A 13,175-nucleotide genomic window follows, 5' to 3' on the forward strand; every position below is an offset into this window, starting at 1 on the left:
GTCTTTTCAGTGACCCCAAGACGTTCGCCTCCCTTTCAAATGTCGATTGCTCTTTGCGAGAACATCCTGACTTCAGTCCGAAATTTGCCTTTCACCAGTTTGAACCCATGCCTCGTGTCTCCTGCTCCACTGTAACACTGTGGCATTTATAACGTGGCATGCAACAGTGAACACTGATGGTAATGAGCACAAATCTTATTGGACACAGCCCAACAACGACAACACAAAGACTAGGGTGGCCACCTTCAGTGCTTGCTATCCTACATACTCTACCTCTCTTTCCTCCTTCAACACACTCCTTAAAACCTACCAAGCTTTTGGTCACCTGCGCTAATTTCTACTTAAGTGGTTGAGTGTCAAATATTTATCGCATAGTACTCTTGTGAAGCGCCGCGGGATATTTCACTTCATTAAAGGCGCTCTATAAATACAAGTTGCTGTTTTTGTTATAATACTTCATGCTATCATGAATTACTCATTTAAATTAAACTCTAGTTCATTTCATTGCAACCATCCAAAAAGTTTGCCATGATTTACAGGTGCTGGAATTTGACACACATATGTACATAAGAACATAAGAAATAGGAGCAGGAGTAGGCCATACGACCCTTCAAGCCTGCTCCGCCATTTAATACGATCATGGCTGATCTGATCATGGACTCAGGTCCACTTCCCTCCTTGCTCCCCATGTAGGTCTAATCACAAAGCTGAAGAACGCCCTTTAACGCATTTGATCTCAACTTGCCAGAATATAGTCTAGTTGGGTTTTTTCCTGGGCTCAACAAGTCCTCCTGGATGCTCACTGCAAGTGTCTCTGTGTGAAGAAAAACTTTCGGACACTTGACCTAAACTTTTCCTTCAAAAAAGAAAAAAAAAGACTTGCATTTATATAGCACCTTTTACAACCTCAGGACGTCCCAAAGTGCTTCTCAAGCTTGAACCTGTGCCCTCCTGTATTGCTGCCTTGCTGTATCTCAAAGTGCTGTTCCAGGTTTACTTTCTCTATCCCATTAAGTATCGAAACTGAGGTCATCTCTTTTCAAGGATGGATATCTCCTGCTAATGAAGCAGTTTCTCTCATTTTTGCCTCTGATGTTCCTCCTAGTTCCTCCCTCTAACCTCTTGTGACTGTACCAATGCCCATGTGTATTTGTAGACGATCACCAATAGTACTTAAATAAATCACCCCTCCAGTAAGGGCTAAAATGGTCTGGATTCTCGGCTCGCTTGTGCCTGTGTTAGCGCCCTGGAGGGGCGGTAAAGGGTGTTTCTAGGGGTTACGGCGGGTGTCCAGGTTTTACCACCCAGTCGGCAAATTCGGCTCATGGTTTGTGGTGGCGCAAAATCTTACTGTCCCGCCCTCTAGTTTCACTGAGATCATGCTGTCAATTGTTGGGCAACACTCCGCTAGTGTCCCAATGCAAAATTCGGCCCTAACGGCACATTAAACGCCCGCCCCAGGAAACCTCTGAAAAACCAGGGATTCTCAGGGTGCAGCAGGAAGTATTGGCGGTGTATTGAAATGAAGGGAGGAGGACCCTACATCGCAGGTCACATTGACTGCAACGGTTGTGCACATCACGCTGTGTGAAGCTCTGACTTGCAAACGGCATTTGATCTGCCATTACAGTGTCCTTACAAGGTCAGTGAGAGAATGTAATGGGGGCAATGCTAGTTCGCCAGCGTATCATGCTCCATGCTATTGCCAGGTGGCGTCAAGCTAGAAGAAGGGCTGCTGGCCATGTCGACCCACGGATGAGGAGAGGCCGAAGATGTCTGGAGAGGAGGCCTTACCCCCCACGGGTTTACAGGTACCAATGCTCATACCTCCAGCTCTCTGAGGAGCAGTGTGTGAGAAGGCTGCGCTTCCAAAAGGAAGTGCTGACAGAGATATGCCAGCTCCTACAGGCAGACCGATGCCTGGACCGCTCTGGAGGCAGCCTTCAATACTCCCCTCAACAGGTTTCTGAATTCATTGTGGTGTGCTGCATGTTGCACAACTTGGCCATCATGAGGGGCCAGACATTGCCAGTGGGGATTGCAGGCCCACCTCAGGAGGAGGAGGATGACGAAGAGGAACCTGGCGAGGCCCCCATTGGATAGCCACACCATCCACGGGGGAGGCAGCGCGGAGATGCTGCTGGACCAAGAGTCGCTCATAATGGACCGGCTCCTAAATGGAGGAAACTGAGGGATGGAGCCAATACTGGACATGCTATGTGCCCCAAAAAAGGCACATCTCCGGTGAACGTTGGAATGATACACAAGGCATCAATGGCAAAGTATCAAACAGACATTTTACTGCAACAAAGTAACAAACACTCCCCCCACCCCTGCAAAAGAAAACCATACAATATACGTTATGTTGCAGGGCACTGAACAACAATGAAGCGCATTAAATCAAAGAAACTATTTACAAGCGTAAATCAATAAAAAATCAGGGTATCTGCACAACCTTGTCCTGCACATTATTCTGACTTATTTAACGCCGCGATTTTCAGCCGAGGCTCAAAAACTTCCTTGTGTCATGCCTGATTTTGCGCCCCTGATCATGGAACCTCATTTTTTGCCGAATTTTGCAAGCTTTTTCCAGGTGGTGTCAGGACCCACTCCGCCGCCATTACCGCCCCGAAAACTCAAAAGCTGAAAATCCAGCCCAAGAGACCGAAGTTGATGAACAAGCAGTACCGGGGGAAGGAAATATTCTCTCACCTTCCATCCAGCAGCTGTGCCATTAAAATCGGAGCCAAACCTGCAAATTGCCATTCTCCTTTCCAGCTTTGTAACAATGCAAGAACTTGGTGAAGCTCCAAAAGTTTCCATTTTACCGTTCACAAAACATTCACAAACTAACTCATCTCCAATTAGTTGCAAGCTAGTTTTGGTTCAGTCTACTGGAACCTCCCTGTACAGATAGTCAGGCCACAATCCCTGATGTGTGTTCATCCCTCCGATGAACTTCGTATCGAGTGAGGATTAGAAGCACATGCAAAGCTTTCCAATAATGTAACCTCAACTCCCAATCTTTGAAGGGTGCATCTCTTCATCTCACATTCCTCACAGGTCACAGCTGTGAACTCTCTTCACTGAGATCGGACCCTCACTGTCACCCTGACTCGCCTTTTGCATGAAAACAATGCTATCTAGTTACTTTGTTAAAAAGAAACTTAAAAGAAACTATTTGCTAGATTTATTAATATCAAACTGAAACACTATCAAATTAAGCGATCATTTGTTTGGGTGGCCTTGGAGTCACCAACACATTCCTATCTCTGCTACACGCAGCACTCATTTGATATTACTTATCCTTTATTTATATCAAGCTGTGGGTCTGTAGATCCGCTGGATAAAATGCTACATGTTTCAAGTTTAAATAGTCAGCCTCTAACAGCGTGCTGCTATAATGCACCTGGTACAAAGCCAACATGACATTCCACTTAGTTTACAGAATCGCATCCGTCGCATCCAGTAACGAGAGCACAATCCGAGGCACCTCTTCCCTCCTTGTGACCCAACGGCCCTGGGGGTGAGGGATAGTGAAGCTGAACAATTGCTGCCAATGGCACTGGTCCGCTCTGCCATCTTGAATCTAGTCATGGGCTTTCACTACTGCTGGCCTTTATATTTCTTCCCCTCACCTCAAGGAAGGTTCCACAGCCAGATTGTTAAAAGTCGTAAATGGAATTTAATGCGGGGTGCACAATTCCCCTTCTCCTGATGGCCTTACAGAAGATGCAAGAGCTGAGGCAGTGTGGGTGCTGTCATACTGCAGGAATTGAAATGTTTCAGCCACCCAAGCAGGAACGTTCTGACAAAGGGCCATCGACCTGAAACAAGTAAGCCACATACTTCATTTACCTTCTCTACAGATGCTGCCTAACCTGCTGAGTGTTTCCAGCATTTGCTGTTTTTATTACTGCAGGATTCTATGAATCTGTACAGCGTTACTACACGAATGAAGGGTTTGTTGAACAGCAGATTGAACCCTGGTTGAAATCTCTGCTTTGCTTAGCAATGGAGTAAAACTGAATGACATTGTTTAACACCAAGGTAAATGAAGTATGTGGCTTACTTGTTTAAAGCACATGCCTGGTGAATGAGGCGATCATAGGTTCAACTCTGAGCAGAGCCTTTGTCTGGTATAGAAATGATGGGCTGAATGGTCTCCTTCTGTGCTTAAACTTCCAGAATTCTAAGGTACACGGACCCTATAGATAAAATTCCACTGTGAATCATGGGGATTCAGATCTTTTCCCTTTTCCAAAACATTAGTAACGTGGTCTCCCACAGATCTTTTGAACAGTCAGATGCAATTACCTTCAAATATTGCCATTTAGGGTTAAACCTACATGGTCATTTATGAGGGAGGTCATGTTGTCAATGCTGTATACAGGGAAATAAATATCAATGGCCAACATTCCAATGTCACGTAGTAATCTACAGGATGCCTGTAATCCATATCAAGAAAACACGGAGTCAATACACAAGTAAAAGAGGAACAGTGTAAGCTGGCGCTCCCATTGTTTTATCCAGTGGGAAAGAATGCTGACCTTTGCCCCTCGCGATATAATAAAAAAATATATTTGTGACACCATCTCAACTTACTATTTACTCCCAGTTAAGGTAAGAACAAAACAATTAGGAGCAGGAGTAGGCCATACGGCCCCTCAAGCCTGCTCCGCCATTCAATAAGATCATGGCTGATCTTTGACTCAGCTTCAGTTTCCTTCCCAATCTCCATATCACTTGATTCCACTAGAGTCCAAAAATCTATCTATCTCAGCCTTTGAATATACTTAATGACTCAGCAACCTCAGCCCTTTTGGGTAGAGAATTTTGAAGATTCACAGCCATCTGAATGAAGAAATTCCTCTTCATCTCAGTTTTAAATGGCCCATCCATTATCCTGAGACTATGCCCCCTAGTTCCAGACTCTCCAGCCAGGGGAAACAACCTCTCAGCATCTACGTTGTCAATTCCCCTCAGAATCTTATATGTTTCAATGTGATCACCTCTCATTCTTCCAAACTCCAGAGAGTGTAGGCCCAATCCACTCAATCTCTGCTGATAGGACAACCCTCTCATCTCAGGGATCAATCTAGTGAACCTTCGTTGCACTGCCTCCAAGGCATGGATGTCCTTTCTCAGGTAAGGAGACCAAAAGTGTACACAGTACTCCAGGTGTGGTCTCACCAAAGTCCTGTAGAATGTAGTAAGACTACCTTACTCTTGTTCCCCAATAAAGGCATGTTGGTCCTTATAATAAAGGCCAACATGCCATTTGCCTTCCTAATTGCTTGCTGTACCTGCATGCTAGCTCTGTGTTTCCTGTACAAGGACACCTAATATCTCTGAACACCAACAACCAACATTTAATAGTTTCTCATCATTTTAATAATATTTTGTTTTTCTATTCTTCCTACCAAAGTGAATAACGTCACATTTCCCCACATTATACTCTATCTGCCACCTTATTGGCCACTCACTTAACCTGTCTATATCCCTTTGCAGGCTCTTTGTCCTCCTCACAGCTTACTTTCCCACCTAACTTTGTATCGTCAGCAAGCTTGGATATATTGCACTCAGTCCTTTCATCGAAGTCATTAACATAGATTGCAAATAGCTGAGGCCCCAGCACTGATCCTTGCGGCACCCAATTAGTTACAGCCTGCCAACCGGAAAATGACCCGTTTATCCCGACTCTCTGTTTTCCGTTCATTTACCAATCCTGTATGCATGCTAATATATTACCTCCAACCCCATCTTGCACAGCAACCTTTTATGTGACACATTAACAAATGCCTTTTGGAAATCCAAATATACTACATCCACTGGTTCCCCTTGATCTACCCTACTAGTTACTTCCTCAAACAAATCCAATAAATACATTTTTAAACACAATTTACCTTTCATAAAACCATGTTGACTCTGCCTAATCATATTATGATTTTCTTAAGTGCCCTGTTACCACTTTCTTAATAATGGTTTACAGCATTTTCCTGATGACTGCTATCAGGCTAACTGGCCTGTAGTACCCGGTGTTCTCTCTCCCTCCTTTCTTGAACAGCGGTGTTACATTTGCTATCTTCCAATCCGCTGGGACCGTTCTCGGTCTAGGGAATTTTGGAAGATCGCAACCAATGCATCCATTACTTCTTTTCACTTCCTATGCTGTAGGCAGTCAGGTCCAGAGGATTTGTCGGCTTTTGTCCCATTAGTTTCTCAAGTACTTTTTCTCTACTGATATTAATTACTTTAATTTCCTCACACTTATTAGCTCTTGGTTCCCCACTATTTTTGGTATGCTTTTTGTGTTTTCTACTGTGAAAACAGATACAAGATATTTGTTTAAAGTCTCAGTCTCTGAGGGACCTGTGCTCACTTTTGCTACTCTCATCATTTTACATATTCATAGATGCTCTAACAATCTGTTTTTATATTTCTTGCTAGTTTACTCTCATATTCTAATTTCTCCATTTTTATCAATTTTTTGGTCACCCTTTGCTGGTTTCTAAAGTTCTTCCAATCCTCAGGTTTACTGCTGTTCTTCGCAGCGTTATAAGTCTCTTCTTTTAATCTAATAATATCCTTAACTTCTTTAGTTCGCCACGGATGGATCACTTTTCCCATAAGGTTTTTATTGCTCAACGGAATGTAATGAGAATTTGGGAATATTTTTTTAAATGTTTGCTCCAAAGGCCTTTTCAACAACAGTTTAGTTAAAAAAAACATGGGGGGAAAATTGGGGTTGATTGCGCCTCCCGTTATGGGATGCAAACAACCTCGCTCGAGTGCTGTGCTGCTACCGACTCCCGTGAAGTTCCGCAGGAGTTTAGCGCTGGCGCTAACTGGTAGTGCCCTGCTCCTACCGGTACCGTCCCGGCCCGCTGCGCCGGTGTTGATGACGTCATCACCGTGCGCAACAGTTCGTTTTCGCCTCAGAGCGAAAATTCGGTAGCCGCCCCCCGCCCCGTGAAGCTGCCACGGGTGATGCCGGGTTGTAAGCCGCTCACGTGGCTGCTGCCACGGCACCCCACTCCCCACCCTTTAATGGAAGGGGAGGGTCTTGTCTTCCCGCCAGCGCTATGTGTCTCACTGCGTAGCACTGGAAATCTCACGACCCTTTGCGCTACGCGGTGGGACACGTTGCGCTGCAGTTCCTGTCGGGGGCGGTAAGCCCAATATAGCTCACGGGGCGGGACTTCACCGCCTGGCGCAGGAATGCCCGCCTCACGGCTGTTACTGCCCTCAAATGGGGCGGTAACAAATTTTCGGCTATCTTAACGCTCAGAGCAATGAGGCAGAGTTCATGTGTCCAGGCCCAATCTGCCTGTTGGGAATGCTTTTGATTGTCCTCATCCATGTCAAACTCTTCTGTGATTGTACGCAATTCTCATTGGAGTGATTGGCGTGGTGACATCTGTGATGCAACAATGACATTCATCACAATCAAATATCCTTATTGGCTTGAAAACCTGGCACTCAGTGTGTGGCTCCCTCCTACACATTCGAGGGCTCAATTTCCCCCAGTGAGTTGCTCTGTTTTTTTGGCGCAGCCCGCTTTTTTTGGACTAAGTAAAAAATACAAGTTTCCCCAATCAATTTGCACCAGTTAGTTATGATTTTTTTAGGTTCGTTTTTTTTTTCAGTCAAAGGGGGCGTAACCTGCCACTCGCGCCAATTCTGGCCAGTTAGGTAAGTTTGGCCAGCTCACAGTTACTTCAGTTCTTCTTAGGCCAGCGTATGTGGCCTCTGTAGAAAAACCTTCTGGTGAGTTAAGGAAACAGGTAAGTAAATCAACGCAGCAGATGCCCAGACAGCAGCAGCAGGAGAGGTAAGAGAGAGTGGGAGAGAGTGGGGGGGAAGCCTTTCGGGTATAGTTAGGTGCAGGGACCGAGAGGGAGGAGGCCTTTCAGTCCGGGATAGGTGCGGAGACCGGGACCGGGAGGCCATTCGGCCTGGGATAGGAGCAGGGACTTGCACCGGCATCGGGAGGAGGGTGATTTTAATAATTTAATGGAGGCAAGTTGCTGTAATGTGCTTGTGCTTGGTATGTTACTGCAATGTTTAATGTGCTTGTGCAGGTTGCGAGCTGGGTGTATGTTTCACTTTCCAGCCTCAGCCCGCATTGTGTCCTGGTTACCGTGGCAACCCGATCTTTTTGGCGTGGATCAAGGCTCCACCCTCAAAACTAAACGATGGGCTAAGCAGCACCAAAATGAGGAATTCAAATGGGGAAATGTGGAAGATTTTTTTTTGGGCCCCCAAAAAACAGATGTAACTTTTCAAGTATGCCAAAAAAAGCTTTGGGGAAAATTGAGCCCAAGGAGAGGAACATTTAATTCGGCAGTTTAAGCTTTTAATTAGGTTGGAAAAGCATTCGAAATAACGTGTGTAATGTATGCACCTATGAGTAAGCTCACAGGTTTGTGGAGCAGTTGGATTTTGAATGGCTTAGCCAGTCATGTGATGTTCACAAGAGTCAATAAAACCCCAGTCAGTTGTATCGATGTCATCCAGGATGATGTATGCACTTGTGAGCCAAGTGGATGAACTGGTAATGTGTAGTGTGATTGATAAACCTTTGTTAATAAACCAACTATTTCTTAGCACTTCGAGTCTCAAAGCCGAGAGCATACAGAAACCAAGCACAGGCAGCAGAAAGAGTGTGCGGCAAACCTGTCCCACCCACCCCTTCCCTCAACAACTATCTGTCCCACCTGTGACAGGGACTGTGGCTCTCGTATTGGACTGTTCAGTCACCAAAGAACTCACTTCAGGAGTGGAAGCAAGTCTTCCTCGATTCCGAGGGACTGCCTATGATGATGATGAATTCTTAAAAGCAATGTGCTGCTGTGAATTCTTAAGCAAAGAACCCATGAAGCAAATACATTACAAGGTGAAATTGGAGTTATTTAAAAAACAGAGACTGAATAGAGAAAAAATAGGACAGGAAATGAATAGGGTGAGCCGAGGTGAAGTCAGTCCGAACATTTGAGGGCTGTATTATTAGTGTTTATTTCAATCTCACAGTGCTTGACCTAAACACAAACAAAGCTGGTCAGTTCAAGAAGGAAGGAATATGGCAGCGGTTTATGGATTAAGTAAGTTGTTAAATCAAGAAATTTTTGTAAAGTACTTTTTAGCTGAATACTCGAGACTAATGGCATTTTTTGGCAATACTCCTATAATAATAGTTGAGTATAAAATGTTCAGGCTCATACCCCAAGTTGGCATTTACCATAGAGGTTTGACCATGAATTACTGAGACAACCCCGCTCATGAAAATCCTTTTAACGGCTGTTTCTAATACACCAATAAAACCAATCACAATGCAGCCACACAGTAATGGACTGCGCTAAAAGGAAACCCCGTCCCCTCAACCCCCCCGTACTTGCAATGCTGCAGCTCCACATTCAGAATTAACAGCTGCTGTTCTAAACAGCTCGAGAATCAATTTGGGCAACAATCAGGCAGGGCTGGCACTTTTTGTCAAATGTAAAACTTGACGAAAGTGCAGCACAAAGGTGCCAGGACTTGGCTTGGGATGCTGGGATCATGGATTAGGGTGCTGGGATCATGGGTTAGGGTGCTGGGATCTTGGGTTAGGGTGCTGGGATCTTGGGTTAGGGTGCTGGGGTCATGGGTTAGGGTGCTGGCGTCATGGGTTAGGGTGCTGGGGTCATGGTGTAGAGTGGTGGGATCATGGGTTAGGTGCTGGGATCATGGGTTAGGGTGCTACGATCATGGTGTAGGATGCTGGGATCATGGGTTAGGGGATTGGGATCATGGGTTAGGGTGTTGGGATCATGGGTTAGGGTGTTGGGATCATGGGTTAGGGTGCTGGGATCATGGGTTAAGGTGCTGGGATCATGGGTTAGGGTGCTGGGGTCATGGGTTAGGGTGCTGGGGTCATGGGTTAGGGTGCTGGGGTCATGGGTTAGGGTGCTGGGGTCATGGGTTAGGGTGCTGGGGTCATGGGTTAGGGTGCTGGGGTCATGGGTTAGGGTGCTGGGGTCATGGGTTAGGGTGCTGGGATCATGGGTTAGGGTGCTGGGATCATGGGTTAGGGTGCTAGGATCATGGGTTAGGGTGCTAGGGTCATGGGTTAGGGTGCTGGGGTCATGGGTTAGGGTGCTGGGGTCATGGGTTAGGGTGCTGGGGTCATGGGTTAGGGTGCTGGGGTCATGGGTTAGGATGCTGGGGTCATGGGTTAGGGTGCTGGGGTCATGGGTTAGGGTGCTGGGGTCATGGGTTAGGGTGCTGGGGTCATGGGTTAGGGTGCTGGGATAAACTGTTGGGCTGCTGGGGTCATGGCTTGACTTCCACTGTTTGCTTCAGTGATTATGAACCTTAGTAACCTCAACAATTAAAGCTTCATTTCAGAAGACACTGAAGAAAGTTTAGAAAAATCTGTTTTTAAAACCATATTCTTGGTGGCCGGTTTCTATTTTTAGAAATATTGAGAAGTCTGCTCCAACACACAATGCCTGAGAATCAAAATGGTGCCTCTCCTGTTTTGAAATGCAGTGATTCCTTCGCACTGATCTCTGGTTTATTATTTCAGCACTCCCTCAGAAAGCACCGAAACATGTTCCTACCTCGGACAATCAGGTCTGCGGAGGCGGATGTGCTGTCGACGATAGTTTGTGCGGTGCAGGTGTATTTCCCAGTGTGCCTCAGCTGTGCATTCTTGAAGAACAATTCTCCACCGGCTCCATTCTGTGGGAAAGAACATACAAACAAAACAGTTTAGCTCCTCTGGGCGTTTGATCTGTCGTTTCCCTGCTGGGATTTAGCGTGGGATCTGCTTATTATCTTTCGCACTACGATATGCAACAGATGTTGACAGATAAAGTGTAAGATTGGTTAAATTTGGCATTTTAAGGAGAAACCTGGTAAGTGTCTTCAAGTCAAACTGGAATGTACTCAGCCCGGGTCCAACAGTGGCCAAACAATAGGCACTTATTCTGAGGACATTCACGTGAGTCAAGTTTTTCATTGATGTATTACTTAGGACAGGAGATAGGAAGTACAGCTCAAAGTATTAAAACATATTGCAGGGCACTGAATGCATCCACACACTGGTGCTAATCCTAACTTGGCTCTCACATAGTCCAGTGTGACAGGAAGCTACGGAATTCAGTGCTCCGTCACATCAGCATAACCTGCACTGTTCCCATTTACTTTCGAACAAGTAAAGCGTAACAAAGGTACAATTATATAATAGTAGGTTATCAATCAACATGGGTTAGAGCATTGCATGGCATGCTGAAAAAGGCCTTTTATACATCAAGTGCACAGCAGTTCACTGGAGAAAGGGCAGAGATATAAAAAAATGACAAATCTGCTAATTGATAGCAAATATGCTTGGTATCTGGGAGGATAGTGGGGTTGCTGTTCTGGAAAGATGTAACAATGGACTGGGCCTTCATCATCCAAGCTCGCTTGTGATCTTGTGTTGGGTAATCTACTCAGCTGACCAGCAGTAAAAGCCCTTTATCATTCAGTCTTTTGAAGGACATTAAGAGAAAGATTGGGTAGGGCCCACTGGTTCCAAGTCAACATTTCACTTGCTCCTTTCAAGACATGGCTTTTGAATTCAGGGTAACCACATGGAACGTCCCACCAAATGTCTCACTTTTATGCACTCACCAAGCCTCATTTTCTAAGAGTTGTGCAATGACTATTACACTGTGGTGACCTTTTCTTTTTGGGAGTGGGAACGTTTATTGACATGTGAAGGCGATTAAATTATAGAAAACAAATGAGTTTGAGAATTTGTTCGGTTTTTGGTAAACAGCCTTACTCTTGTTGGACTTGAGAAATGGGAATGTAATTACTGGATCCTATACTGAATGCCAGAGACAATGGACCAATTGTTGCCCAGTGACCTAATGCAAATGCAGTGAAACCAATCAACAGATCAGCTTTGAATAAAGTCATGTGGATTTATTTTTTGGACAACTAGCTTTTAGAGTTACTCCAGGTTTAGTCACTTGTGATGTTTAAAAAATGTTACACAGCATTGTTGCAATTAACCCTAAGCTCCTTCTGAAGGGCTTCCTCACAGCTACACTGACAGATTATTGCACCTCAAAGTCATTTTTTTTTTAAACTGAGGAATTTTGGTGAAGCTTCATGGCATCCTAGTGCAGAGTCCCACCAAGGTAGGAAACACTGGGGGCGGGAGGGGGCGAATATTAACTCTTGGTGATGGTGCAAAACAGGTGATATCGGATCAGCAGTCCGTCACACACCTTTCCCGATTTTCCCAAACAAAAATCATGAGTGTATGGTCAATCTGATGTTGCCCATATCGGCAAACATTAAAATTACCCCTATTGAGAGAGAAGACAAAGGAAATCAGTAAGTAGGAATTAGGAGATCTGAACCTTGGGTTTTAATAGCCCAAAAAGAAAGAAGAAATAAAGACTTGCATTTATATAGCACCTTCCACGACCACTGGACGTCTCAAAGTGCTTTACAGCCAATGAAGTACTTTTGAAGTGTAGTCACGGTTGTAATGTGGGAAACGCGGCAGCCAATTTGTGCACAGACAGCAAGAGGAAGGAGAGATTGGATAGGCGATGAGTTAGGAGTGAGGTAATTTTAAATTCCCTCTCACTTGTATTTGCTGTTTTCCATCAAAAGGCAAAGTTCTGCCAATCTGAAGCCCACCTGTGGCATTAGTAAGCAAGGGAACACCCCAGCAGATCATGAATCAGTGTAGATGTTCAACCCTGGCACTAAGCTAGCTTTCCAATTAAGGAGGTTATTCAGAATCAGCAGATTAACTGGGAGAGAGCAAACATTTGTGGAAAAATATTGATGAGCAAAATCTCAATTGCTATTAAAAAGAGCAGACTAGATCTCTGGGATTGACAAATGCCAAAAGCATTTATTTGACATCTGCATCCAGTAAATCCTAAACAGGGTTCTGCTGTGGAGTCCATCAGCATACTGCCGTGAGGACGCCTTATACCTTCAGCTCAGATTAAGTTCAGGGAAATGTTTAAATATCAGAAGCTATGTCCATTTCAAAATGTCAGGAAATTCCGGCACACTGTCAAAATGTCAGGAATTTCCAGCTCCCGGCAAAATGTCAGGGATTTCTGCCAGCTGTGATAAAAATCAAGGAATTGCAGGCCACTATAAAATATCACAGAAATCCG

At 44.9% G+C, this 13,175-nt stretch overlaps 1 protein-coding gene across 1 annotated transcript in view; it reads right to left on the reverse strand.

Moving 5' to 3' along the window:
• The window catches only part of cntn1b (contactin 1b), a 1,027,096-nt gene that overhangs the window by 474,371 nt on the left and 539,550 nt on the right, over window positions 1-13,175 (reverse strand). Inside the window, exon 16 of the mRNA XM_070900643.1 lies at window positions 10,602-10,722. Within this exon, the coding sequence (XP_070756744.1) occupies window positions 10,602-10,722 (121 nt within the window). The remainder of the gene's footprint in view (window positions 1-10,601; window positions 10,723-13,175) is intronic.

This window comes from Pristiophorus japonicus, chromosome 15 (assembly GCF_044704955.1).
Source record: "Pristiophorus japonicus isolate sPriJap1 chromosome 15, sPriJap1.hap1, whole genome shotgun sequence".
Classification (NCBI taxonomy): domain Eukaryota; kingdom Metazoa; phylum Chordata; class Chondrichthyes; family Pristiophoridae; genus Pristiophorus; species Pristiophorus japonicus.